This window comes from Cricetulus griseus, assembly GCF_003668045.3.
Source record: "Cricetulus griseus strain 17A/GY chromosome 1 unlocalized genomic scaffold, alternate assembly CriGri-PICRH-1.0 chr1_1, whole genome shotgun sequence".
In the NCBI taxonomy this organism is placed as follows: Eukaryota; Metazoa; Chordata; class Mammalia; order Rodentia; family Cricetidae; genus Cricetulus; species Cricetulus griseus.
Window position 1 is genome coordinate 162,891,605 of NW_023276807.1, and position 26,106 is coordinate 162,917,710.

At 44.1% G+C, this 26,106-nt stretch overlaps 1 protein-coding gene across 6 annotated transcripts in view; it reads left to right on the top strand.

The window, feature by feature from the left end:
- Positions 1–9,931: 9,931 nt before the first annotated feature.
- Positions 9,932–26,106, top strand: part of Gpat3 (glycerol-3-phosphate acyltransferase 3) — a 49,814-nt gene continuing 33,639 nt past the window's right edge. The window contains exons 1-3 of one of the 6 annotated variants that reach the window (XM_027388528.2): positions 9,932–10,136; positions 10,815–11,111; positions 19,533–19,599. In XM_027388528.2, coding sequence (XP_027244329.1) covers positions 10,971–11,111; positions 19,533–19,599 — 208 coding nt within the window. In that variant the 5' untranslated portion in view covers positions 9,932–10,136; positions 10,815–10,970. Of the gene's footprint in view, positions 10,137–10,381; positions 10,554–10,594; positions 11,112–11,594; positions 11,618–19,532; positions 19,600–26,106 lie in introns of those variants that run through there. The other 5 variants (XM_027388529.2, XM_027388527.2, XM_027388530.2 and 2 more) reach the window with 5 other exon arrangements.

Sequence of the window (26,106 nt, forward strand, 5' to 3'; positions counted from 1 at the left end):
CATTCCACCATGCAGGGAAGCTCCTTATGCAGGAAGGTAAACAACTCAAAATAGCTTCAGGAAGCCCCTAAACCCACCATGGTGACTAAAACCCTCCCTGCCAGGTAAGCAGTAATCCGAGAATCTCTCTCAGAAGAGCAGAGTCAGGCTCTAAAGAAGACTGAGACCACACCAGCTTCCTGGAAGAGGTTTAGAGCAACTGAGTTACCTCCAACCTGTTGAGCTGCCTGCAGGCTGTGCCATGTGCTCCAAGTTCCCAGCTTTGTGAGCTGTCACCTGTGCTGGGGTGGGCTTTGGTGATGCAACTGTCTTTGAGTCATTTTTGCCCCTGTAAGTGATCCCAATAGAACTCATGGTTCACCAAGCAGGACTTTGGTGGTATCTGTATTTTGGTCTGTTGTGGGTTCCCTGTTCAGACTGAATAGACATAGGGTTTTTGGTCTTGAAATACCACCTCTTGAAATAACATACTTTTCCTTCCCAGAAGCCCCCTCTTTAGGACAGCCCATTACAGCTACAGTCACAATATCTGCCACAGTGCTTGCCCACTTCTTAAGTTACACACAAAAATGTGAATTTTTCTTCTTCTAGCCCCCTCCCTGCCTCCCCGCCAGAGCCCAGGCATGCTTCCCCGAGGCTCTGTGCTTTGTCATTTCTTTCTCTATAGTCTCTGGTCTCCTCTCCTTCCACCACCTGGCTGCTTGTCAATCTCCCATTTCAGGTGACATTGTTTTTTCTCTTCCTCTTCCATTTCTCCTGGTTGATGCCAAGATTTGGAATTTGCCTGCCCCCCCCTTTTTTTTTGCTTAAGCTCTAAGTAAATTGTTCTCAGACTCAGGAAGACAAATACAGTATGTATTCACTCATAAGTGTAAAGCAGAGGATAATCAGACTGACAGCTGTGGAGCCTGCATGGGACGGAGCTGGGCCCTCTGCATGTGGGTGGCAGTTGTGTGGCTTGGTCTGTTTGTGGTGCCCCTGGCAGTGGGACCAGGATCTGTCCCCGGTGCATGAGTTGGCTTTTTGGAGCTCATTCCCCATGGTGGGATGCCTTGCTCAGCCTTGATGCAGGGGGGAGGGACTTGGTCCTGCCTCAACTTAATATGCCAGGCCTTGTTGACGCCCCATGGGAGGCCTTACCCTTTTGGAGGGCTGGGTGGGGGTAGAGGGGAAGCCAGAGGACTTGTGGGAGGGAGAACTGTGGTTGGTATGTAAGGTAAGAAAATAAATAAAAGTAAACTCTCAAAAAGAAAAAAAAAAAAAAGGAAACTCACTGAAACTGAAAAATAAATAAATAGCCGGGCGTTGGTGGTGCACGCCTTTAATCCCAGCACTCAGGAGGCAGAGGCAGGCGGATCTCTGTGAGTTTGAGTCCAGCCTGGTCTACAGAGCGAGTTGCAGAACAGCTTCCAAAGCAATACAGAGAAACCCTGTCTCGAAAAACCAAAAAAAAAAAAAAAAAAAAAAAAAAAAAAATCCTGTTTTCTAGCTAGGCATTGGTGGCACACGCCTTTAATCCCAGCACTTGGGAGGCAGAGGCAGGAGGATCTGTGAGTTCAAGGCCAGCCTGGTCTACAGAGTTCCAGGACAGCCAGGGCCACACAGAGAAACCCTGTCTTGGAAAAACAGAAACAAAGAAACAACAACAACAAAATAAACGATTTTAATTTTGTGTATCTGAGGCTTTTGTCTGTGTACCTCAGGCATTCGTGGTGCATGTGGAGGCCAAAAGGAGGGCATCAGGTCCTCTAGAAACTGGAATCAGATGGTCATGAGACACACTGTGGGTGCTGGGAATTAAACCGGGGGTCCTCTGGAAGAGCAGCCTATGCTCTTAACCGCTGAACAATCTCTCCAGCCCCTTTCTTTTATTAATGAAACTAACAATCTCAAAAGGGAATCCCAGTTTCCTTTGTAACAAACTGTCCCATGAGTTGATTAACTAAAGGGATGGAGAAGTTTGTGAAGTGTTCACTAGGAGCGTTTTAATCATTCTCTCTAGAACAGGCTCCTGTGCCTGAACTGTACTGATAATACAGATTTCATATACATGCACACATGTTGCATTATACACATATACATGCTTATACCATACAAATATACACATCACATCATATATATCACATACAATACAGGTATCTCACACACACATACACAAAGATTTTTTTTTTTAATTGTTTTATTGTTCTTTGCTTTTTGAGACAGGGTTTCTCTGTGTAGCCTTGGCTGTCCTGGAACTTGCTGTGTAGACCAGCCTGGCCTTGAACTTACAGAGATTCACCTGCCTCTGCTTCCTGAGTGCCGGGCTTACACACAAAGGTTTTTTTGTTTTGTTTTGTTTTGTTTTTGTTTTTTGCTTTTCAAGACAGGGTTTTTCTGTGGCTTTGGAGACTATCCTGGAACTCGCTCTGTAGAGCAGGCTGGTCTCGAACTCACAGAGATCTTCCTGCCTCTACCTCCCATGTGCTGGGATTAAAGGTGTGCACCACCAATGCCAATGCCCGGCCACACAAAGGTCTGTTTGTTTGTTTTGGTTTTTCAAGACAGGGTTTCTCTGTGTAGCTTTGGCGCCTATCCTGGCACTGGCTCTGGAGACCAGGCTGGCCTTGAACTCACAGAGATCTGCCTGCCTCTGTCTCTGGAGTGCTGGGATTCAAGGCGTTCAGCACCAATGCCCGGCCACACATGCTCAGTGGGTAAAACACTCACTGTGCAGCTGTGAAGCACCAAGTCTGAGTCCCCAGAAACATCTGAACTTGGATGTGTAGCACACACCCGTAATTCTGATGCCTCTGCAATGACATGGGATGAGAGGCAGGAGAGAGAGTCATCTTGCCTAACATCCACAATGGTGAACAACAAGAGATTGAAAGTAAGGACTAGGGCTGGAGAGATGGCTCAGAGTTTAAGAGCACCGACTGCTCTTCCAAAGGTCCTGAGTTCAATTCCCAGCAACAAAACATGGTGGCTCACAACCATCTGTTATGAGATCTGGTGCCCTCTTCTGATGTGCAGATATACATGGAAGCAGAATGTTGTATACATAATAAATAAATAAAATCTTTAAAAAAAAAAAGAAAGTAAGGACTAATTAATACCCAAGGTTGTCCTCTGATGCCCATGTTTGCTGTGGTGCACCAGTGCCCTCATTTGTACATACCTGCACACACAGACACAAGATTTAAAAAGAAACAAATGTGCATCATTTCTTGTAGTGAGAATAGTATTCTGAACCCTACTTAGGTTAACTGTTATCTTGCAGCAAGCTACCACTGAGCTGTTCTGACTGCAACAAAGTAAGCCATTCTTGCAAGGTAGGGTCGTATTTGCTGAGACCAACCGAATCACTGGCAAGTGTATGGATGGAGCACATAAACAGGTAACCTTCCGTCTTAGGGTTACTATCTCTGTGATGAAACAGTGTGACCAAAAGCAATTTGGAGAGGAAAGGGTTTATTTGGCTTACACACCCTGAGGGAAGCCCCATCAATCACTAATTAAGAAAATGCCCTACAGGCCTGTCTGTCTACAGCCTGGTTTTATGGACCAATTTTCTTAATTGGGCTCCCTCCTCTCAGATGACTCCAGTTTGTGTCAAGTGAACATAAAAGCAGCCAGTTGGCCTTCCCAGACACTGTTTTATCCAAGGGGAGTCTGCAGTCACCTCTGCTGCTTTAACTAGACAGTGCTCTGAATCCAGCCTTCCCATTACCTTTCCTGTAGACTTGGAGCCACCGAAGTTGCAGCCAGTTGGAGGTTGGTGGGTGTTGGTGAGTTTGAGGACAAGGCAGTTATGTGTTGTTGTTTACCATTCCACAAGTTGCCCTCAGTAAATGGTATTTTCACCAGCACAAATGAATCATTTTCTTCATTGTTGGTGCCTTTGCAGTTTGGGAGCAGAGGTTAATTTTACCTTTTCCCAGAAAAGCCACACATTTCTTCTATTTAAGTAAGTTGTTCTAATTCTACAACGGACCAAGATTGCCAAATGCTCGGTCTAGCAAGACATGGCCACCGAATAGGTCTGACTCGATTGTTCAGTGGCTTGAGTAAATATTTATAAGTCTCTGGTCCTGAAGAGAGGTGACAAGTAACTGTAAAAATGCTTATGTTGCTAAGTAAGGGTGTCAAATTATTGGTGTCTGTTCAAGTGGGGCACCTGTTGACATTAATTATTTGTTCGTCCATCCATCCATCCATCCATCCATCCATCCATCCATCCATCCATCCATCTGCTTAGCACATTTATTGAACACCTGCAATGTACTTAAAGTATGCAGATGCCAGTCAATTGAGAGTAGGGCCAGACAGTCTGTGCAATAGAACTCATCTGATTCCAGTGGCTTGGGGTTCAGTGTGCCCATGCACCTTTATGTGATTCTTGTCCCTACATTATAGTTTCTACTGGACTTTTTTGTTTTTGTTTTTTTTTGGGTGTTTTTTGGTTTTTCGAGACAGGGTTTCTCTGTGGCTTTGGAGGCTGTCCTGGAACTAGCTCTTGTAGACCAGGCTGGTCTTGAACTCACAGAGATCCACCTGCCTCTGCCTCCTGAGTGCTGGGATTAAAGGCGTGCGCCACCAATGCCCGGCTCGGCTTCTACTGGACTTTTATGAGTTTTTTTGTTCACTTTTTTCTTTTGTATACTGAGTTGCTTTATGAGGGCTTTCCATATTAAGGAGAAGCAGATTATATAAAGCCCACTCTTGTAAAAACCTGAAATACTCAGCGGTGTGTGCTCCAACCTGACAGTCTGATGCATAAGTTAGATTTGGCAAGAACTCGAACTGTCTTTTCCTCACTTGATCCAAATGTACAGTGTTAGAAAAATAAAAAGTTTAACCCTAACAGCCTTAGGTCCTTCCTAACTTTCAGCACCTTTGATCCCCAGGAGCTGTATTGTCAACAACAGTAAAATCTCTGTGACATAGAGGTAGAACTAAGCTCCTAGTTGTAGTTCAGAGATTTACAAAGAGGAGTCAGACATGGTAGTTCATGCTTGTAATCCCAGCTCCCAGGAAGTAGAGGCAGGAGGGTAGTGAGTTCTTGGGCTACAGAGCAAGCCCTTATCACATATACTTGTGACATATATTTACATGTAATGCATATATTTGCATAAAAGGAATATTTAATGATTAACTAAAAAGGATTTTAACAAATATTTTTTCTTTGTAATTCATGTTTAGACTAAAGTAGAAATATTACTTTTAAGGTAGCATAAAAGAAATGATTTTATTAAAATTTTAATGAGATGATTTATGTCTCCCTGACATTTCCTTCTTTGAAAAAATACATAAGCATATAAAAACATGTAAACACAGAGAAATGTTAAGTTTGTTGGGTCAAACTCTGTTTGCAGAACTATTGTAATTATAAGTCATTAATATTTTTAACATGGAAGCACCTGGGTTCTAGTATCCACACAGAAAAGATTTTTTAATCTGAGTTTGTTCTTATTCTTGAAATTTTGTTATTTTTAAATTATTGGTATATGTGTTCCTGACTGTATGTAGTTCTGTTTACTTGTGATGCATGTGACTTCAGAGTTCAGAAGAGGGCGCCAGATACCCTGGACCTGGAGTGATAGGAAGGCATGGGCTCCCTCATGGGGTCTAGACTCTTTAACACTGGTCCTCAGACACAGTAACAAATGCTTTTAACTGCTGAGCCATCTCTCCAGCCCCTTGTTTGTTACATACTGGGCTGCATCCTTAGCATAGGCTTTGCCGAGATCATTGCTGGCCTGCTTGCTCACTCATGTAAAACTCAGGGGACAGCTTTTAATCCTTTTTTTTCCCCAAGATGGGATAGAATTCAGGTGGTCAAAGTTGTACAGCAAGCATTTTTACCTGCTCAGACACGTCATCAGCCTTGCTTTTTGTTTGTTTGTCCGAGGTGGGGGTGGGAGTGGGAGGGTGGGGTGAGTCTCTGTGGCCCAGACTGTTTTGAAACTCACTATGTAGTCTAGGTTGGCCTTGAACCCACGGTAATATCGCCTGCCTCATTCTTCTAAGTGCTAATTTAATGACTTCCCACTCAGCAGTTGTGGGAGCATTCAATACTGTCTGCTCAGTCCAGCTGATCCTCTCAGGTTTGCAGTTTCTGGCCTGGCAGTTGACCATCTTTGCAGAAGATTTGTAGACAGGGATAACAAAGATTAATGTAAAACTAAAATGTCTTGTTAGAGAAGCTTTTCTGGCCCCCACACAACAAACACAGCTGAAGTCTCAGCTCATGACAATGGTGTATAGCCTCCACCCTCAGATCCCAGTTTTTGAAGCAAGTCAGAAGGAAGTGTCTCCCTCCTTGTGCAGAAAGGTACATCACACTCTTCCTTATCTCCTGCCTCAAAGCTCTCCATCTCAGGATGAAGGACAAGAAGGATAAGAGCATCCCAGGAAAATCTGCGATGCTCTCATGGGGTGTGGCTTTGCCATCTACAACCTTTCAGCAAATGACCTCAGAACTTCTGTCATACTTTTCTTACATCTTAGTACCTGTGGACAAATGGCTCCTGGGGTGGGGGTGGGGGTTGTCCCTGCAGGTGTCAGACAAGGAAGCAAAGCACTGAAGAGGTGAGAATGAAAACCTAGTGCAGATTGACCTTGTCAACCTGGATCAGACTATCATCAGCATTTTAAAACAATGCAATTAGGGAAAAGGTTTCCAGGCAACAACCAGTCCAATTCCAGGTACACAATAAGGCTTAAGGAGTGTCCACAGAGATGCTCCTATACACAGTACATGTGACCATGAGGGTAGGTTCTATAGCTAAAAGGGCTAGAATCTAATGTGGTCTTTGACTGAGAGCATAGAGGTCATCAGGCCTTAAAGGACTTGTGACATTTCCCCTATGGATGGTCTAGGGAGGGATGAGACTGGGATAATTAGTCAGGGGAATTTGGGTGAGGTCTGGTTCTATAGCAGAAGGTGGGTGAGGTCTGGTTCTATAGCAGAAGGTGGGTGAGGTCTGGCTCCACAGATAGCACAATGGTCACTGAGTCATTAACAAAATGCACTCTGAGCCTTCTGAGTGGGAAAACAGGTATTTTATCTCATCCACTAAAGAGAGGCCCCTGTGTGTTTAACATTCCTGGTTCCCTAGTGCTTTGTGGATGCAAGGACCTTTGTGCCCCCAACATCTTAACATCTTAGAACCCATTTTAATTTTTTATTATATTTAGTGTGCGTGCGTGCGTGCGTGCATGCGTGCATGCGTGTGTGTGTGTGTGTGTGTGTGTGTGTGTGTGTGTGTGTGTGTACAGGTATGCATATGGAGGTCAGAAGACAATTTTCTTTTCCCACCATGTGATGTGGGTCCTGGAGATTGAACTTGGTCTTGGTTCAACAGATGCTAAGACATCTCCCCTGTCCTTGATGGTCATGTGAAACAAATAATTGAAACATTATACTCCAATTGCAAATAATGAAGTAGGACAAATGAATGATTTTGTGTAAGCAGCAGTTAAGGAAGAATTAGAGGATTTGGAAGCAGCATATAATACAAATTGGAAGCCAAGTGTGGTGATCCACACCTTTAATCCTAGCATTTGGGAGGCAGAGGCAGGTGGCTCTCAGTGAGTTCCAGGCCAGCCTGGTTTTGAGTTCCAGGCCAGCCAGGACTGCTTAGAGAGACTATCTCAAATACCAGATCCCCTCATGAAAAAAAATATAGAATAGAGTTTTAAGAAACCAGTAATTGAAGTATATCATGAGACTTAGTTGCTCACTGTGGACATCAGCATAACTTTCCTATGTGGAGAGCGTTCCCCTCACACTCTTGGATATAGGGGTTCTGAAGATTATTTAAGGTGGGCCTAGGAAGAAGGTCATATCAACACTGGGGCAGAGACTGGAGTTGCCCAAACCCAAGACCTCTGAGAACAATAGAAACTTGACAAGGGGAGAAGATTCTCTCCAAGGGCTTTGAGGGGAGCCTGACCATGTGTTACAGACCCCTTGATATTAAATTTCTGGCTTCCATTAAGGTAAAAAGTCCAGGGCTGATCTGTTAAGGCCAAGGTGTCCTGATTGCAGGAGGGAAGGAGGTAGCAGTTTTCTGATTTCCAGATACAACTTTGTTTACAGAGCCATTGCTAAACAAAACTCCAGACCAAAGCCACTTCACAAGTTTGGTTAGGAACAAGAAAACAGTGCAGCGTGTGTGTGTACTCAGCACCAGGGTGTGTAAACAGAAACAAGGGCTGCCTGTATATTTCCTCTGCAGGGTGGACTATTTAGCAACCCTTCTTCCTTTTGGTTGGAGGAAATAAAGGAGGCTAAGCATTTCACCTGGACAATATTACAGGAGCTAGTCAACCCTAGATTGTGAGCTAAATATAGATAACACACATGTAGACGCAGAGATTTGTTGGCCAGCTTCCAGAAATGCTTGTTTCTGCACATAAATATTTCTTTTTGTGTTTTTGAGACAAGGTCTCAGAAAGCCCATGCTGGCCTTGAACTCCTGGTCTTCTTGTCTCCATTTCCCAAGTGCAGGGATTACAGGTTTTTCTCAGCGTGACTGGTATTTATTTATTTATTTTAAAACAACCATTTATTTATTTATTTATCTATCTATTTTTGTTTTTTTGAGGCAGGGTTTCTCTGGGGCCTTGGATCCTGCCCTGGAACTCACAGAGATCCACCTAATTCTGTCTCCTGAGTGCTGGAATTAAAGACATGTGTCAAGCCGGGCCTTGGTGGCACACACCTTTAATCCCAGCACTCGGGAGGCAGAGGCAGGCGGATCTCTGTGAGTTTGAGACCAGCCTGGTCTCCAGAGCGAGTGCCAGGATAGGCTCCAAAGCTACGAAGAGAAACCCTGTCTCGAAAAACCAAAATAATAATAACAATAATAATAATAATAAAGACATGTGCCACCACTGCCCTGCACAATTTTTTAAAATAATTCATTTATTTTATGTGCATTGGTGTTTTGCCCTCATGTATGTCTGTCTATGTGAAAGTGTCAGATGTTGGAGTTATAGACAGTTCTTATCTGTCATGTGGGTGCTGGGAATTGAACCCAGATCCTCTGGAAGAGCAGTCAGTGCCCTTAATCATTGAGTCATCTCTCCAGCCCACACAATTTTCTTTAAAATTATGTTTTATTTATCGTGTGTGTGTGTGTGTGTGTGTGTGTGTGTGTGTGTGTGTGTGTGTATCATGCCAGTGAACACCTATAGTCAGGTGATAAATTGGTTCAACGCCTACACCATAGGGGTCCAAAGACTGACAGTTCATGGTGTTTGGCAGCAGGCACCTTTGTTGATAGCTGTCTCACTGGCCCCAGAGGCTACATTTTGAGAGTGAGTTCCTGACACCTTTTCCTTCACAAGTTTCTAGTGGGGAGAGTGTGGGCAACTGGCAGGAGGTGCAGAGAGAAGAGTTTTCTTCTTCCTCCAGGACTCCTGGGGGTGGGGACAGCTTTCTCTGCAAAATTTGCTATTAACATGCTCCGTTCAGTGTGCTGGCTCTCCCCACTTTTTCCAACTCCAAAAACAATTCCTGACTGTCAACTGTGAAACGAGTTTGGTCCTACTAAGAAGAATTTAGAGCCGATTCAGTGATGGTCTGGACCCTGGGCAGTTTGCTCACAACTGTTCTCAGTGTCCCTTCTCAGGTTTTAATTAAAACTGGTTGAGCTGCAGTGGAATACACGTGCAGGATTATTTGTTCTTTGTTCTAGTAAGGGCTAGCACCATAGCGGCGGCGTGGGACGTGGATCCCGGGGAAACTCTTGCGGGTTGGGTGAAGGTTAGCATTTGCGCAGCATTTTCTGCAGTCTGTGCTCTGAGTGTGGGTGGATGCAAGGGAAGCTTAGGTTGGACTCTCCAGGGAGGGGAGTGACAAACAGCCCAGCCCCTCCACCCATCACTGCCCGCCCTTTTAAAAACGGGATCTGGTTATTTAGCCCTAGGCGGACTATTGGAACAGCCCAGACTCATCTCCTCTGATTCCTGGGTGCAAGTGTTGGAATTACAGTCCTGCGACACTGCCACTCCGGTCTTCTGGGTCTATTCTGTGCCAGGGAGGTGTTGGCAGGGTGGCTAAGGCGACTTGTGGAGAGAGAACGAGCGAGCTTTCTTCTTCCCTGTAAGATTCAACCCTGCGGCTGGCCAGGGCAGGAAAGGAGGTGTGTGAGGGCTCACTTTTGCACTGCAGTCTCCTCCTCCCGAAAGCCTTTCCCAGGCGGCCGTTTTGTACGCTTATAAAATGATTTTCCGTAGAGTCCGGGAGACATCAGGGGCCCATTCTGTGGGTGAAGATGGAAAGTCTGCTCCCGAAAAGGACCTTTGCTGGGAGTGCAGGGCACGGGGGCGGGAGGAGGGAGGCGGGGCAGAGGGCGGTGGCTCACCCAGGCAGCGGTGCCCCCGGGACTCAGTCGTGCCAGGGAGTTCCCAGTTGGGTGATGAGGGGGGTGGGACAAGGGCAGAGTGCAGTAAAAGAGCTCCCCGGCACCCGAAAGCAAGCCACCAGCTACCCGCATAGCCCGTAGCCCACGCAGAAGGTGCAGGGAACCTGCAGGGATCCTCACTGCCCGAGGGCCTGGGTGAGTCACCGCGGGGTTGTCGCAATCGCTACCCGGAGGAAATCAGGCCCGGGGTGGGGCGCGTTCCTGGTTGCCTTCGTGAGCTCTGATCTCGCCAGGGTGTCCCCTAGATCGCCAGCTGGGTCTTCTCGTCTGCTCCCTCTGCGGTGGTCACAACTTGGCCTGGGCCTCTAGTGGAGAGTTAGCCTTCGGGGACAACAGGGACCCAAGGGGAAGAGGGAAGGAGATTGCTGTGGTTCTGAGAGTTCTCCCTCCCCGCAGAGGTGAAGGGAGTGAGGCAGGCGGCGCTGAGTCCCTGGAGCCCGGCTCCGGGTCGGACGCTGTGTTTTCGGAGCTGTGCGGGACTGCCTGGGACTTGGATATCCCTCTACGGCCTTGGGATCTCCCGGGGACCTCTCCCGGAGGGCGTGCCGAGACATGGAGGGCGCAGACCTGGCGGTGAAGGTCCTATCCACCTGGCTGACGCTGGTGGTCGGTCTTATCGTGCTGCCCTCGGCCTTCGGATTGTCTCTAGGCATCTCGGAGTTCTACATGAAGATCCTGGTGAAAACGTTGGAGGTGAGTGCGGCGGAAGGATGTGAGCCCGGGCTGCTCTGAGAACTTAGGGAGCTGGGTGGCGCCTGAACATAGAACTGCCAGAGTCTTTTGAGCAAAGGGTCTGCTGTAGCGAGAAAGACAGTGGCTCTATTTGCCGGGAGAGTCGCACTGATCCCAGCCAAGAACAGCAGTCCACCTCACAGAAACCCTTCCACCTGGGTTCTGTCATCACTACTATTTTTTACTTACTAGATGAACTCTAGGCCGTTTGCTGCATCAGCGGATTTATTACCCATGCCTTGCAAGCTGTCACTTCCCTCTGGAGTTTTTACAGCCCCAGGTTTCAGAGGTCCTTTTGTGTCTACAGAGGCATCACGTTCCACTTCATGCCCAAGATAAGAAACCAATGGCCCGGTGGCAGAAAAAGAATCTGATTTTATTTTAGTGGAGTCTTGGGGGATTTATCATCATCATCATCATCATCATCATCATCATCATCATCTAACTTGGGACACTGGAATGCAAAGGTTCTTCTTTGGCCTCAGCTTGGTCTTGGGTTTGTTTCCAAATTCCCCAGATAGGGTGTTAGGACAGGCTTCAGTTGAAGTTTATAAGGGTCTTTAGTAAAATTCAGGCCTCTCCTTGTAGGGAGGCAAGTGCTGTGGGATGCTGAGTTGAAAGGTTTGTTTGAATTAAGTGTGACAAACAGCAGTGGTCTTAATGAAGAGAGGCCCTGTAGGCTGTACAGATTTGTCTAGATTTGGTACCTAACTCTCATCCCAGTTTCCCAGTATCTGATCTAGCAAGGTCATCTGACTCCTTCATTGTACTCATCTACCAAATAGAAGTATCAACACCTATTTGCATATCATTTTCATCTGTTGTCTGTTTGGTTTGGTTTTAAGACAGGCTGTCACTCTTGGAGCCCTAGCTGGCTTTGAAATTCTCCACTTACCTTAGGCTCCCAAGTTCTGGCTTTACAGACAGGGGACATCACACTTAGCTCTCCACATAGTTTTTTTGTTTGTTTGTTTTTGGTTTTGGTTTTTCGAGACAGGGTTTCTCTGTGTAGCTTTGGAAGCCGTCCTGGCACTTGCTCTGGAGACCAGGCTGGCCTCGAACTCACAGAGATCTGCCTGCCTCTGCCTCCCGAGTGCTGGGATTAAAAGCATGCGCCACCAACGCCCGCCTCCACATAGTTGTTTTTAAGAGTAAAAATACATAGGACAGGGAGCCCTCAGCAAGGTGGAGCCCTCTGCAAGGTGCCCGTGTGTGTTAGGTGCTCTGTGTGTTTGCTATGATTAAATGAATAGTATGGTTGCTTAGAGTCCCTGTCTTTGTTTCCCCAGCTTCTCTATTACCACCTACAGCTGTGCGTTATTTTTGGCTTGTGCTTTTTGTTCTCCCAAAGGACTTGGCGCTGTCCCTTCTTCCTTCATAGTAAAGGAGTGGCTCCTAGATATATATCTTTACCCCACAGCTGCCTGCTAACTAAGGTTTTCCTCTGGATTCTTGTTGGACTTTTCTTTGTGGCTATTTCTTTAATGAATCTTTGAAGCTATATTAGATTCTTTATCGACAGTCTGTCCCATTCTTCGACCCCCCCCCAAGATGGCATCTCACTATGTAGCTCAGACTGGCCTTGAACTCTGCAACCTGCTGCCTCAGGCCCCAAGCACTAACATAAGAGATGTGTCCCACCTTGCCAGCCAGCTTTCCAGGTCTTTGTTCTTTCTTCTCATCGTCATTACCTAGTGTTGTCACACATGCTCTGGGTTTTAGTTTCCTCCCTCTGTGAGCCGTTCTACCATGTTCACTCCACATGCAGCAGCTGACCCCCTCTCTGCAGCATGTGTCCTGAAGTGATTGAGCCAGTTTCTTGGGCACTGGAGAACTAGATAAGGGAAATCACACACACACACACACTTGCTCCTAGGTGCTTATTACAGCCTCTCTTGCTTTAATCTTTTTGGACAGCTAAAGATACGGCAAGGAGGGAGTTACTGCCTCGGTGTTCTCAGCTGGCAAATGACTATATTTGATGAGATGATCGCCAATCCAGGCCTTTTCAGCTTGTTTGACAGGGCCCTGAGTTTTCTATCTAGAGCAGAAAGAAACTCCAGAGATGGTCTCTCTCTCTCTCCACGTGTGTATGAATTTAAACTCAAGCAATGCACACATGCCTCCCCCCATAGCACACATACCACACGCATCACACCACACCACACCACATATACACACCATGTACACACACACCATACACATACACCCAGCTCTACTATACACATACACACACACACACACACACCCACACACACACACACACACACACACACACCATACACAACACACATACACCATACCACACACACACACCATGTACACACACACACACACACACACACACACACACACTATAGCCCAAGCTGGCCTGGAACTCAGGACTTGGTATGGGCCAATCTGACATCTGAACTGACTTCAAACTGTCTTGGCCTCCCAAGTCCATACTTTGAATTACTAATGTGAACTTCCACATGTAGAGTTAGAGGCAAGTTTCTTGATGATTGGGGAGATTTTGTTTTCAAAAGAGGTCTACTTTCTTTTTATTTTTTTATTAAAAAAAAGGCCCCCATTTTTTTTTGGAGACAGCATCTCATGTAGCCCAGGCTGGCCCTTCTAACTTGCCTGTAGCTGAGAATGGCCTTGCACGTCTGAACTCCTGTCTCTACCCCAAGATCTAGGATTCCAAGTGCACACCACTACTTCCAGTTCATTCAATGCTGGGAGTGGAACCAGGTCTTTATGCTAGTCAAGCTTCCTACCCACTAAGCTACATCTTCAGAATTTTTATTTTTATTTTTATTTTTATTTTATTTATTTATTTTGGTTTTTCGAGACAGGATTTCTCTGTGTAGCTTTGGAGCCTATCCTGGCACTCGCTCTGGAGACCAGGCTGGCCTCGAACTCACAGAGATCCGCCTGCCTCTGCCTCCCGAGTGCTGGGATTAAAGGGGTGTGCCACCACCTGGAGAATTGTTATTATTGGGGCTGGAGAGGTGGCTCAGCAGCTAAAGGTACTGACTCTTCCAGAGGACCTGGGTTCTAGTTCCAGCACCCACATGACCTGTAATTCCAGCTGCAAGTAGTTCCAATGCTCTCTTCTGGCCTCCTTAGGCACTGTAACTATGTGGTGAACAAGCATACATGTAGGCAAAGCAACTAAACACATAAAATAAATCTAAAAAATTAAAAAGAAAGAATTATTATTATTATTTTGAGACAGGATCTAAGAATTATTATTTTGATTGTTGCATAGTCTCTTTAATACATGGGATGTGTATATGTGTACTTGTATCCATATGTATGTATATTCAAAGTAGAAAAGTAGAAAAGTCTAATTGGGGAAGAAGTTAGTGGGAGAGGGTGAAGGGGAGACAGGGCAGGTATGTGATGGTTATGGTCAAAGTAGATAATATATCTGAATTTATGAAACCCATCACTATGCACAATGAATATATGCTGATAGATTTTTAAGTAAGTTATTAACAGGTAGAAACAGAACAGATCTTTTGGTCTACTAAAACATATCTGCTAGACCCTATAAACAGCATTGTGAAGTTAGAAATATTAACATTTCCTTTTGTCTGACAATTGCCATGCCCATAATCTCAACACCCAAAAGGCTGAGGCAAGGCTGTTGTAAGTTTGAGGCCAGGCTGAGCTGCAGATCAGGAGCCTGGTGAAATGGCACTTGTCACCAAGTCTGATGACCTGTATTTGATCCCTGGAACCCATATGGCAGGGTAGAGAAGTGACCATGGCAAGTTAACCCCTCGACCTCCATACATATTGAATTGTACATGCCCTCAGATATTCTAGTAGCCATTACATTCTCTGTGAACTGTCATTTGATGTCTCCTTTCCCTCCCTCCTTCTCTCCTGACTTTCTGTGTTAAATAGGACAAGATCTTGCAGTGTTGCATTAAGGTAGTGATAGGTAGCATTGAGTATTCTTGCTTTGTTCTTTTCCTTTGAAGAAATTACTTCTAATTTGAAAAATTGCTACTTATTTATTGTATTATTATTATTCTTTATAACATATCATTATGTACTATATATAATTATATATTATCATTTACATACTTACAAATATATATTTATATTAAATTATTATTTTTATATAGTTACTATTATATACACACATATATTATATATATTTGTGTATGTGCTTGCACAATAATTATTTTTTGAACACCTACTGCATGCTGCTTTCTCTATTGCTAGGTGTCCCTAGATATGAATACATGTCTCTGGTATGGCAAGCTGTTTGAAGACATCGACTATTTGGGATAGAATCTGTTCAGTGAGTCTTTAGACCAGTGATTTCCAAGGGACATATAAGAACCGGCTGGGTAATATGTATGCTGAAGATTAGTTAATATTAGGAGGAATTGTTTGGGGGTATGAACTGAGAAGTAAAACTTCAGACTGAGGAGGTGCCATCAGGAGAAATCCCCCAGATGGCAGACTGTATTGTCAGAGTCTCGGGTGTGTGTGTGTGTGTGTGTGTGTGTGTGTGTAGATTAGACAGCCCGATGCTCTAACCCTCCAAGTTAATTGCAAGGCTAGTGATTAAGGGGAGAGTAGGGAGGGATTGCTTTTCCACGGTCTGCGAGTATGAGTAGAAGGAAACCAGGAACAAGAAGAGATTGTACAACTACTGACAGGAAGAAAGTATGAGGGCTATGGATACAGCTCACAGCATGCCTATCATGGGTTCTTTTGCCAACTCTGAAAGAATAGGTCTTGTTAGATTCAAATTCTTTTTTGGATAATGCAGGCACAGCAAGGAGTAACCTCCCTCTTCCACTTTTGAGGGATAAGATGGAGGGAAGGACAAGTTCTCCCATGTTCCTGGCTCTGTGGTCTCTGGTGGGTCACTTTATCACAGCCTCAGTTTCTGCATGTACAGGTTCAATATCCTACTGGATTATTCTGAAGGTTAAAGTGGGAGAGGCATTTGACACACAGTTGGTGCTGAGTTTTAGTGGCATTTAGATTGGGACATTATGACACTGTATTGTCTTCTCATGAGACTAAGATTTAACTTGTTCACTTTGATGGTGAACACCCGCTCAGCTGATTCCTCTTGCCTTCTCTCATCTCTTCACTCTCTCTTCCATCCATCAAAGATTTTCCACTCTTTGAAAGAGGCATGCCCATAGTTCCCAGGAGGCTATTACCAAGTTTGTGTAAGAGATGCTCTCTCTGACGTTGGAAATACAATCTGTGTGCTAGAAGGCCCAAGCTGTTTATCACGAGCGATGGCAATAAAGAAAAGCTGGTTTTTCATTTATCTTATCCCACAGGGGCCTGCCATTATTCTTATTGATTTAGGGCAGGAGTTCAGTAGCATGTAGCTGTCAGGGGTAGAATCAGGTTTTCAGTTTGAATCTGGAGCCAGGATTTTCATTCTACGGATTTGATAGAGTCTGCCGAGAAGCTCTCATTTGGCTACAGAGGACTGCCAGCTGTTATTTCTGTAAACCTTACAATTTGAATTTTTAGATGATTTTATTTGTTTTCCTTGTCTCTTTCCTCGTCTTCAGCCAATTCTTGACTCTTTACAGCATAAATTTTAGAAGTTTCAGTTGTCTAGAGTGAGAATCTCATATATTTGCAAGCTTTTGGTTTGTTTTAAAATCAGACTTGAAGGTTGGGAATGTGTCTTGGTTGGTAGAGTGCTCTCCTGGTGTGCATAAAGCCCCGGGTTCGATTCCTAGCACCACATAAACTGGGCAATGCCTACCTGTCAGGACTTGGGAGGTAGAGGTAGGAATATGTATACATTCACTAATACAATGTATCACTAATAAAGAAGAGGTCATGGGTTTGAGAGGGTGAGGGAGTCGTGGGGGAAATGGAAGGTTGGGAAGGGTGGGTGAAAATGATGTAAATATGGTATCCATGTATGAAACTCAAAAACAAAAGAAATGGAAGGTTCTCCTAGTCTCCATAGCCTGGAAGTCATGAGATCTTTTTCTTTAAATCTTGAAATGAGCCGGGCGTTGGTGGCACATGCCTTTAATCCCAGCACTCGGGAGGCAGAGGCAGGTGGATCTCTGTGAGTTCAAGGCCAGCCTGGTCTCCAGAGTGAGTGCCACGATAGGCTCCAAAACTACACAGAGAAACCCTGTTTTAAAAACCAAAAAACCAAAAAAAAAAAGTTACCTGTTTCGAGATCATCTTGGGGGACTGCTCATTTTGTCACCTAAACCAAGTGTGAGGTATGTGAGGAAGGAGCAATTCATCAGAATCGCTCATTTTGTATCCTATCAACTGGTGGGCACCAGGTAGGTGCTCCTCTTTCGTGCTCCCCCACATGTCCTGCATCTCCATACTGGGGTTGAGCCCAAGGACTTGCACACATCAGGCAAGTGCTCCTCTCTACCATCGTGCTATCATCTCCCTAGTTCTCATTCTACTTTGTATTTTGAGAAAGGGACTCAGTAAGTTGTGCAGGCTAGCATTTAAATCACTAGAATTAGGTTAGAGTTAGAGTAGGCAGGCCTTGAATTTATGATCCTCCTGCATCAGCCTCCCAAGTAGTTGGGCTTACAGATCTGTGTCAGACCCTGCCTGGCTCGTTAATCTTTACTGTCACCTTTGGTATTGACCCTTCTCAGAGAGATGATGAAACAGATGCCCCAAGAGCTTAAAGTCTCAGCTGGGAAATAGGAAGACAAATTCTCCCTGACACCAGGCAGGCTGTAATACCTCTTTACTTCCAGTGTGTGAATAAGCATGTACTGGGAAGCAGTTGTCTACACAGACTCCCAAGCAGTTGTTGTCTACACAGACTCCTGTTGACTTTGAAGAGCTGCCTCTCCAACCTTGAAATTTGCTTGTCTTGAACCATCTTTGCAGACCCTTGGTGCTCTCAAATGGTGAAACCTCTGCCTTCCTCTTTGAGGAATGTGATTTGCTACTTGAGAATGTCACTGTATATGACAAAATATCACAGGCCAGGCAGGCTAGACAGCAGAGATTTACCTTCTCAGGTTTCTGAAGACTGTAAGTCTCAGGTCAGGGAGGCCATGGGACTGGCTTTATTTCTCACTGTTTTCACACACATCCCCAATATTTCTTTCTTTTCTTTCTTATTGTGTGCATACAATGTGTGTGCAGACAGCTGCACACACATCCTCATGTGTGAATGTGGGTGCCTTTGTGACATGCATTGTAGAGGTCAGAGGACAATTTTGGGGGTCAGTCCTTATATCTTTGAGTCAGTGGTTTTTATGATATATACATGAAGTTAGTGAACTTCTGTGGGTTCTCCTGTTTCTGCCTCCCATCTGTCTTATAGGAGATCTGGGATTACAGATGCTTGCCAATACATCTGGCTTTTTTTTGTGAATTCTTGTGATTTGAACTCAAATTTTCACAGATGCACAGCAAATGCTTTAACCTACTGAACCATCCCTCAGAACTACCTTTGGTATTTCTTTGGGGATCCAAATTTCTTCTTAGACCACTCATCAGGACTAAGGGCTTCATTTTAACCAATCCACTCTCCAAATACAAACCTTCTATATTCAGCATGTGAATTTTGGGAGGTACATAACTGAGCTCTTACCTGCTACAAATTCTCACATCTTCTACATCTTCTAGTCTAAGGTGCCTTTATATGAAATGTAGAATTTGGTGGCCACAATAGAGAGGTGAGTTCTAAGAATAATAGTGATGGATTGTTCACACAGATTTATTTTATAATACTACCTATATAATAGATGTCAAATGATAATAGATGACAAAGCTTTAGGGGAAAACTATGGCAATTAACCTCCATCTCAGTTGAGAAAAGATGGGAATCCAGAGCTTAATGCCTCTCCCCCAAACAAGAATGGAAAGGATGCAGCCAGATGAAGACTGAGTTCCAGTAGTGAAGGGCCACCGGAAGCCTGGAGGACTGAACTCTATTTTTAGGTGTTCTAAGTTAGGTGGCAGTCTCCTGCTTGGCTCTGTGCTATTGCTCACGGTCCTGATGGAGTCATACTTCTTGACCTTCATGCTATGTTCTAGGCATTTAGCCCTCACGCTAGCAATAGTGTATATCAGAGATTCCCTGGGGTGTCTCCCTAATTCAGACGGTGCCCAGCCTTAGTTTTTTTTTTTTTTTTTTTTTTGGTTTTTGGAGAGAGGGTTTCTCTGTGTAGCTTTGGAGCCTATCCTGGCACTTGCTCTAGAGACCACGCTGGCCTCAAACTCATAGAGATCTGCCCGCTTCTGCCCCCTGAGTGCTGGGAATAAAGGGGTGTATCACCAACGCCCGGCCTCAGCCTTAGTTTTTAATGTTACTTTGTCTAGGTATGTTTCAGTGTTTACATGTGTCTGTGGAAGAGTTTCAACGAATTGCTTCTTCTTTTTTTTTTTGAACAGTGGGCCACATTGCGAATTGAAAAAGGAGCCCCAAACGAGTCAGTTCTTAAAAACTCAGCTTCTGTGGGTAAGTCTTGCCTTCTATTGTGATGGGTTCAATACACAAGCTGAATGGGTTTAGAACCACTTGTTCTGGTTGGTACATGCAGAGACCAGTGTCGTCTCTAGGCCTAAGGTTATTCATAGTTTTGTCTGTAATGTAGAATAGTGGATGCCCGAGTTTTGATACCATTGTTGTCAGGAAGGCTGGGCAGTGTGAGTTAGCTCCTCAGTGAGTTAGCTCCAGAGTTAGCTCTTCTTCCATGTATTATTTTATTTCTAAGGCCTGCATTTGAAGAGGGTACTTGTGGCTTTAAAGATGTAGTCAGGGATTAAAAAAGATACAGGCAAGTGATGTGTCCTATGTTTCAGCACCCCTACAAGCTAACATGAGGGGTCAGCTCATTTACATATAATCAAGGACATAGTGTGGTTCAGTCCCCTAAAGTACAGTGTACTCACTACTCATTCATTTAGTTGTGTGAATGTTTGCTTTTTGGGGAGTAAGTTATTGTTGTCTGTGTTATATTTTCCAGTTGCTATAGATTATATGGCCATTTTAATTATTTAGTATTACACAATCGAATTTCTATGTTTTGTACATTTATTATTGTTGTTTGAGTTTTCTAATCTTTACATTGAAAATTTTAACTTGAAAACATTGGCAATTATTTTTTCTGTTTTGGTTTGGGGTTTATCTGTGTAGCCCTGGATGTCTGAACTCTCTCTGTAGACCAGGCTGGCTTCAAACTCAGATATCTGCCTGCCTCTGCCCCCCAAGGGCTGGGATTAAAGGTGTATGCCACCACTGCCCAGCATGGTAATTATTTTTCATCGTAGTTTTTTGACTTGTCCTGCGACTTTGCTTGTGTGTATGTTTTGATGGTATCAGTAAATTCTTTGTTTTACTTTGATCATTTACATCTTAATTTTGAGACTGGATAATTTTTTTCAGGAGGGTGGGATGAGGGCTGTTTGTCAGTTTTTTGATCACTATAAGAAAACACTGATGGGCTACTCTACTCAGGTGCAAAGGCAATGTGGAGCTTGGGAGGATCTCCTGCCAGATGGTGGAGCCCAGGTGGGAGGTGGGAGGTGGGAGGAGGAAGCCTCTCCTATTGTGAGCTAGAAGCAGACAGTGACTCAGGGGTCTGTCTCAAGCTGTAACAAGTCACAGCTACAAGAACTGTCACTGGCTGCAGAAGCAGAACCTTAACCTCTTTCCAGGGTAGCACCCTGATGACCCAGGGATGCATTTGAGGCTTCACCTCATAAAGTTCACAGCACTTGAGCACTGCCACACTGAGGACCAGTCCCCTTACACGGGAACCTTTGAGGTCCACACTTTACAAATCATAGTGAAACTAATCTGAATACCTGGGAGTTAGAACTTAGAAGGTGAGGCTTTATCAGGGCTGTTGCTTCTTCTTCTTCTTCGTCTTCTTCTTCTTCTTCTTCTTCTTCTTCTTCTTCTTCTTCTTCTTCTTCTTCTTCTTCTTCTTCTTCTTCTGATTTTTATATATTATGTATACAGTATTCTGCCTGTATGTCTGCCTGCAGGCCAGAAGAGGGTACCGGATCTCATTACAGATGGTTGGGAGCCACCATATGGGTGCCGGGAATTGAACTCAGAACCTCTGGAAGAGCAGCCAGTGCTCTTAACCACTGAGTCATCTCTTCAGTCCTTATCAGGGCTTTTTCATTCTAACTTCTAACCAAAGGGTCTCAAAGTCTGTTCCTTAGACTACATTTTACTGCTGAAAGCTAATTGAGAATACTGCACAAGAAATGAAACTTTAGGCTGGAGAGATGCCTTAGTGGTTAAGAGCAAGTAGATGACCCAAATGCAGTTCCAGCAGCACCCATGTTGGGTGGCTCACAACCACCTGTAACTCCAGCTCTAGAAAGATATGATACCTCTGGTCACCACATTTGCAGTTCATCTGTATAGCCGGTGTTGTTTGTGCTCACATAGCACGTAGTGACTAGATTATATTGATCTGGGTAGAGCTGGCTCACCACTACCGAATTTAAAAGGTAGCTAAGAAACTTAGCAAAATATATCCCTATTCCCTTCAGACCTGCTAGAGTACCCTGGTGTTAGTCCACTCCCAAGTTATCAATGAGGATGAAAACAGACTGTAGTCATAAACTCAACCATGATGTATGAGCCCTGAAGCAAGTGTCAGTCAGTAATATGAAGAGGAGTGATCGTCAGTTAAGCTCAGTGCACACACCATATACAGACACATAGTGGAAAAATAATTCAGATAAATAATGAAGTTAGGAAAAAAAAACACCACAACTCTTGTTTGGGAAAGGATTGTGTCTCACTGGAAAAGAATATACTTCATATATGTGAAGCTCTAAATTCAGTCTCCAGCACCCCAAAACCCCAGTAATAACAAAATCAGATTCTCCAGGGAAAATGTGTGGAGGTGTTATATACTGCCCCTTCCTCTGAAAGAGTACTATTGTATGGTGACAAAGGTCTAGAAAAGTCCCATGGTAAAGAACATGTTATCTGGGCATGGTGGTATATGCTGTAATCCCAGAACTCTGGAGCCTGAGGTTGTAGGATTGAACGTTTGATGTTGGCCTGGGCTGCATAGCTGATCCAAGGTCAGCTTGAACTCTGTTACTAAGCCCTTTTTAAAAAATTAGAAAAAATGAGAGGGGGGCTGAGGGAGGGAGGGAGAGGCATTTTTTATTATATGTAATGCTTTCCTAGGGTTATTTGAGTGCAATCTTCTTTTTCCCATGCAACATATGACACCTGTTGCTTTTGGTAGATGTGAGTTAAAGCCAGTCCTTGTTTATTTATATGCCTAAAGAAACAGTTTTAGTTGGTATAAGAATTCCAATAATCATTTCAGACACCATGTTCATAGGAAGTCAAATTTTATAGGAGTAGTGGCAATAAGGAAGAAATAAATCACTAGATTAAATCAAAAGGCTAAGTTCTCCAGTGTTTTCAGAAAGTCCTGTAGCCTCTCTGATGGAGTGTCTGATCTAGCCTTGCTATCTATAACTTAGGGGGCTCCTGAGAGCTGTAACTAAGGAGCAGAATTTTGGCTTCTCTCACTGGTGTTACCCATGTATGAAGGCCCACAAGAAGTTCAGGGGTGTCCTGTCATGTACAGTGCACACCCTTTTCCCCTGTGTTCAGAGAGCCTACCAGAACACAATGCAAGCGTTATCCTTCCTCCCTTCCTATTTTCTCCCTAGCTATTGGAGGTATTTACCATTTAGGTATAGCTTCTGGCTTGGGCCTGAGGGTTGTTGGGCCAGTTCTGCATACACAGGGGACAGTAGCAAGTGGTATGGAGGGTCTGTGGGGTCTCTTGCCCTCTTTGCCTTGTTGGGTACAACTGTGTCCTCCACATTCCAGAATCACAGATGGCTTAGAATGGACCTGGGCAGTGGCCCCAGAGGCTGCCACCAAGTTTCTATAGAAGTTTAAACTCTCACTCATTCTGAATGACTTACCTGTATTTCCAGCTACATTTTTTTTTAAAAAAAATATAATAAAAAATGTAGAAAAATCTTGGCACTCTGATTTAGTATTAAAATTGGTCAAGTGGGCAGGTTCTTTGTAAGAAGAAATTTATTATCTGAAGGGTTGCACATGAGGAACTATAGAAGCTGTATGCTATTGGGAGCTGTGGATATCTGTTGGTAGATTGCTTGCCTGGCATACATGAAGCCCAGACAAACTAAGGGAAGTGGTACACACTTGTAATCCCATGCACTCAGGATGGTAGAGGCAGAAAGAAGGTCAAGATCATCCTTGACTAGAGTTTGAGGCCAGCCTGGGCTACATGGGACCCTCAAAAGAAAGAGTGGGAGAAAATATGTCTTAATTTAGAGTAAGGTCAGCACCTATGAGATTTGCTGTATTTAATTCAGACTGACTGTCCTTTTATCCTGTGAAATTGGAATAAACTCCAAGTTATGGAGCATCTGTGACATCTAAACTTGGCATGGGATCCTAAGTTCATTAAAATGTGGTGTCTGTTGGGAGATAGTCATCCAATAGGCCACTGTGACAGAGGCTGAAATGGGTGAGCAAGCAAAAGACATTGTAGGAGGAGTACTGTGTTCTGTGTTCATTTGTGTCCGTATTAACCCATGTAAATCATGACTGCATGCTGTAGACCTCTGCCCCACTTCTGACTCTATGTTTAGGAAGTCTGCACTTACGGGGTGTGTGCCCTGTTGATCCATCCAGCATTTGGAGTCATTAGGGAAATGGTGTCACAATCCTAGACAGACAGTATAGGGTGATGAAACACAGTAAGCACTAGTGTGCTTGGCTGGTGCAATCTTCCCTCTGTGGAGCATCATGTCTCTGTACCAGAGCCAACAGAAGCATAAGCCAGTGTTGTGGAGCCATCCAGCTCAGGCAAGGGTCACAGGCAGGCCTGGGGCCCCAGCAGTGTGACTTTTGACATGCCTCTGAATTACACAGTCCTGATAATACTTTTGGAGGACCTTCGAGACACAGATTGGCTAGGGAGGGGTGATAATTACTTACCTTCTGCATGCTCACACAGATTCGCTCACACAGATTTGCTCACACAGATTTTGCCCACACAGATTTGCTTATACAGATCCTGCTCACACAGGTTCTGCTCACACAGATTTGTTCACACAGATATTTTCTGCTGCTTTTACTTAATGAAACACGTATTTTATAGCCAACCAGGTCTCTCTACCAGTTATGTGCCTTTTGTATTATATTTCTTCTGTGTTTTTATATATATCAAGAGAACCTAGGAAAACATTCTCTTTATGGAGAAGTTATTCTTTTTCTGTCTTCAGCCACATTCATTCTCCTACACTGGCTGTAGAAGATGGGGTCATGAGTAGGATCTTCTCTTGCCTGCATCTTCTTGAGATTAGAGCCCTCTCATTGTTAATATATAGGTGGAGGTTAACCCCTTCAAATGTTACACTGCCGTTTAGTTGGTGGGAATGTAATTCCTTCCATACTCTTATCCTTCCTTCACATGTACTAGCTACAGCCACATGAGGAGGAAGGGAAAGACAAGGAAAGAATGCTAATGGCTCCTGTGTTGCTTTTATCACTCTGGCCACAGTATTCTGGGATGTGGACTGCGATCTTAATAACGTTCGTCTTAACTTACTATACATATACTATACTATGCAAGACTCATAGAACTTAGAAAAATTATTATTATTTTTAACATTTTTTTTATTGATTTACGGTTTACATTCCAGTCCCAATTTCCCTTTACTCATACTATTTTTAATATACAGACAGGGTCTGTTCATGTAGCCCTGGATGACTTGGAACTCTCTATGTAGATCAGGCTGGCCTCAGAAATCCACTTGTCTCTGCCTTCTGAGTGCTGGGGTTAAAAATGTGTGCTACTTTGCCTGGACACCCAGAAGACGGCTGGCCACACTCTTTGGGTCCTTGATTGAGTCCAGTACAACATTAGGCTTGAATTGGTCATTTTGGATGAGTGTGATTTCTTGTGAAATTTTAGTGGCAGCAGGTGAATTGTTGTATATGTGTATTATGATGCTATGACTCAAGAGTAGTTACCAACTCAGAGTCAGCTGGTAGGAAAGTCAGCACCGATCTGAGAATGAGACATACAGGGCAACTACTGTACACAGAGCTGAGGCACAATCATTTGGCCTTGCTCCTGAATGTGTTTCCGGTCTTACTTCAGACTGTTTGCTGTGAGGAATGAATTTGTACTCCACAACTTCCATTGTCATGACACAGGGAGATTTGGGGTTACTTAGCCTACTGTTAATTTAGCTCATGGCTGTAGTTCTCTTCTGCTTCGTACCTCGGGCCCACAGCCTCTTTGTCCATCTAAGCAAGAACCAAGTATTAGGGTGAAACTAACTCGGTACAGAGCAGTTTGTTCAGACAGAATTCAGCTTGCCTAATATTTCCTTCTAGTTTTCCTTCTGCAATTCTTCCTATGAGGTATACTGCTAGCCTGTATATACTGGTTATGACAATAATATTCTGATAAATTTACAAGAACTGTGGAATAATATTTTATTAACAAAAATGTGAGAAATTTCATTTGCTTATAAACATTCCTTTTATTTTGGGAAAGTTATTAAGTTGTCTTTGGTAGTCTGTTCTTTTTTTCCCTTGTGGTCCTAATGATCAAATTCAGGTCTCATGTATGTTAGTCAGGCGCTGTACCCTTGTGTTATACCTTTAGTCTGATAGTCTGTTTAAATTGTCTAAGTTGGTGTAAGTACTATTATTTATTGTCTTGGTTTAAACTCGATGAATATATACCCGTACTTACTACCCTAGAGCATGGAGTATAACACGTTTAATGGAGTACTCTTAACCTCTGAACTCTCTCCAGTCCCTGTTCGGTTAGTTTTCAAGGCAGGGTGTAGTTGTTTGAAACAGAGCAGCCCCCATAGGCTCATAGTTTTAAATACTTGATCCAAAGTTGGTGGAACTGTTGAGTAAGGATTAGGATGTGTGGCCTTGTTGGAGGAGGAGGGGGGTGTGTCACAGGGGCAG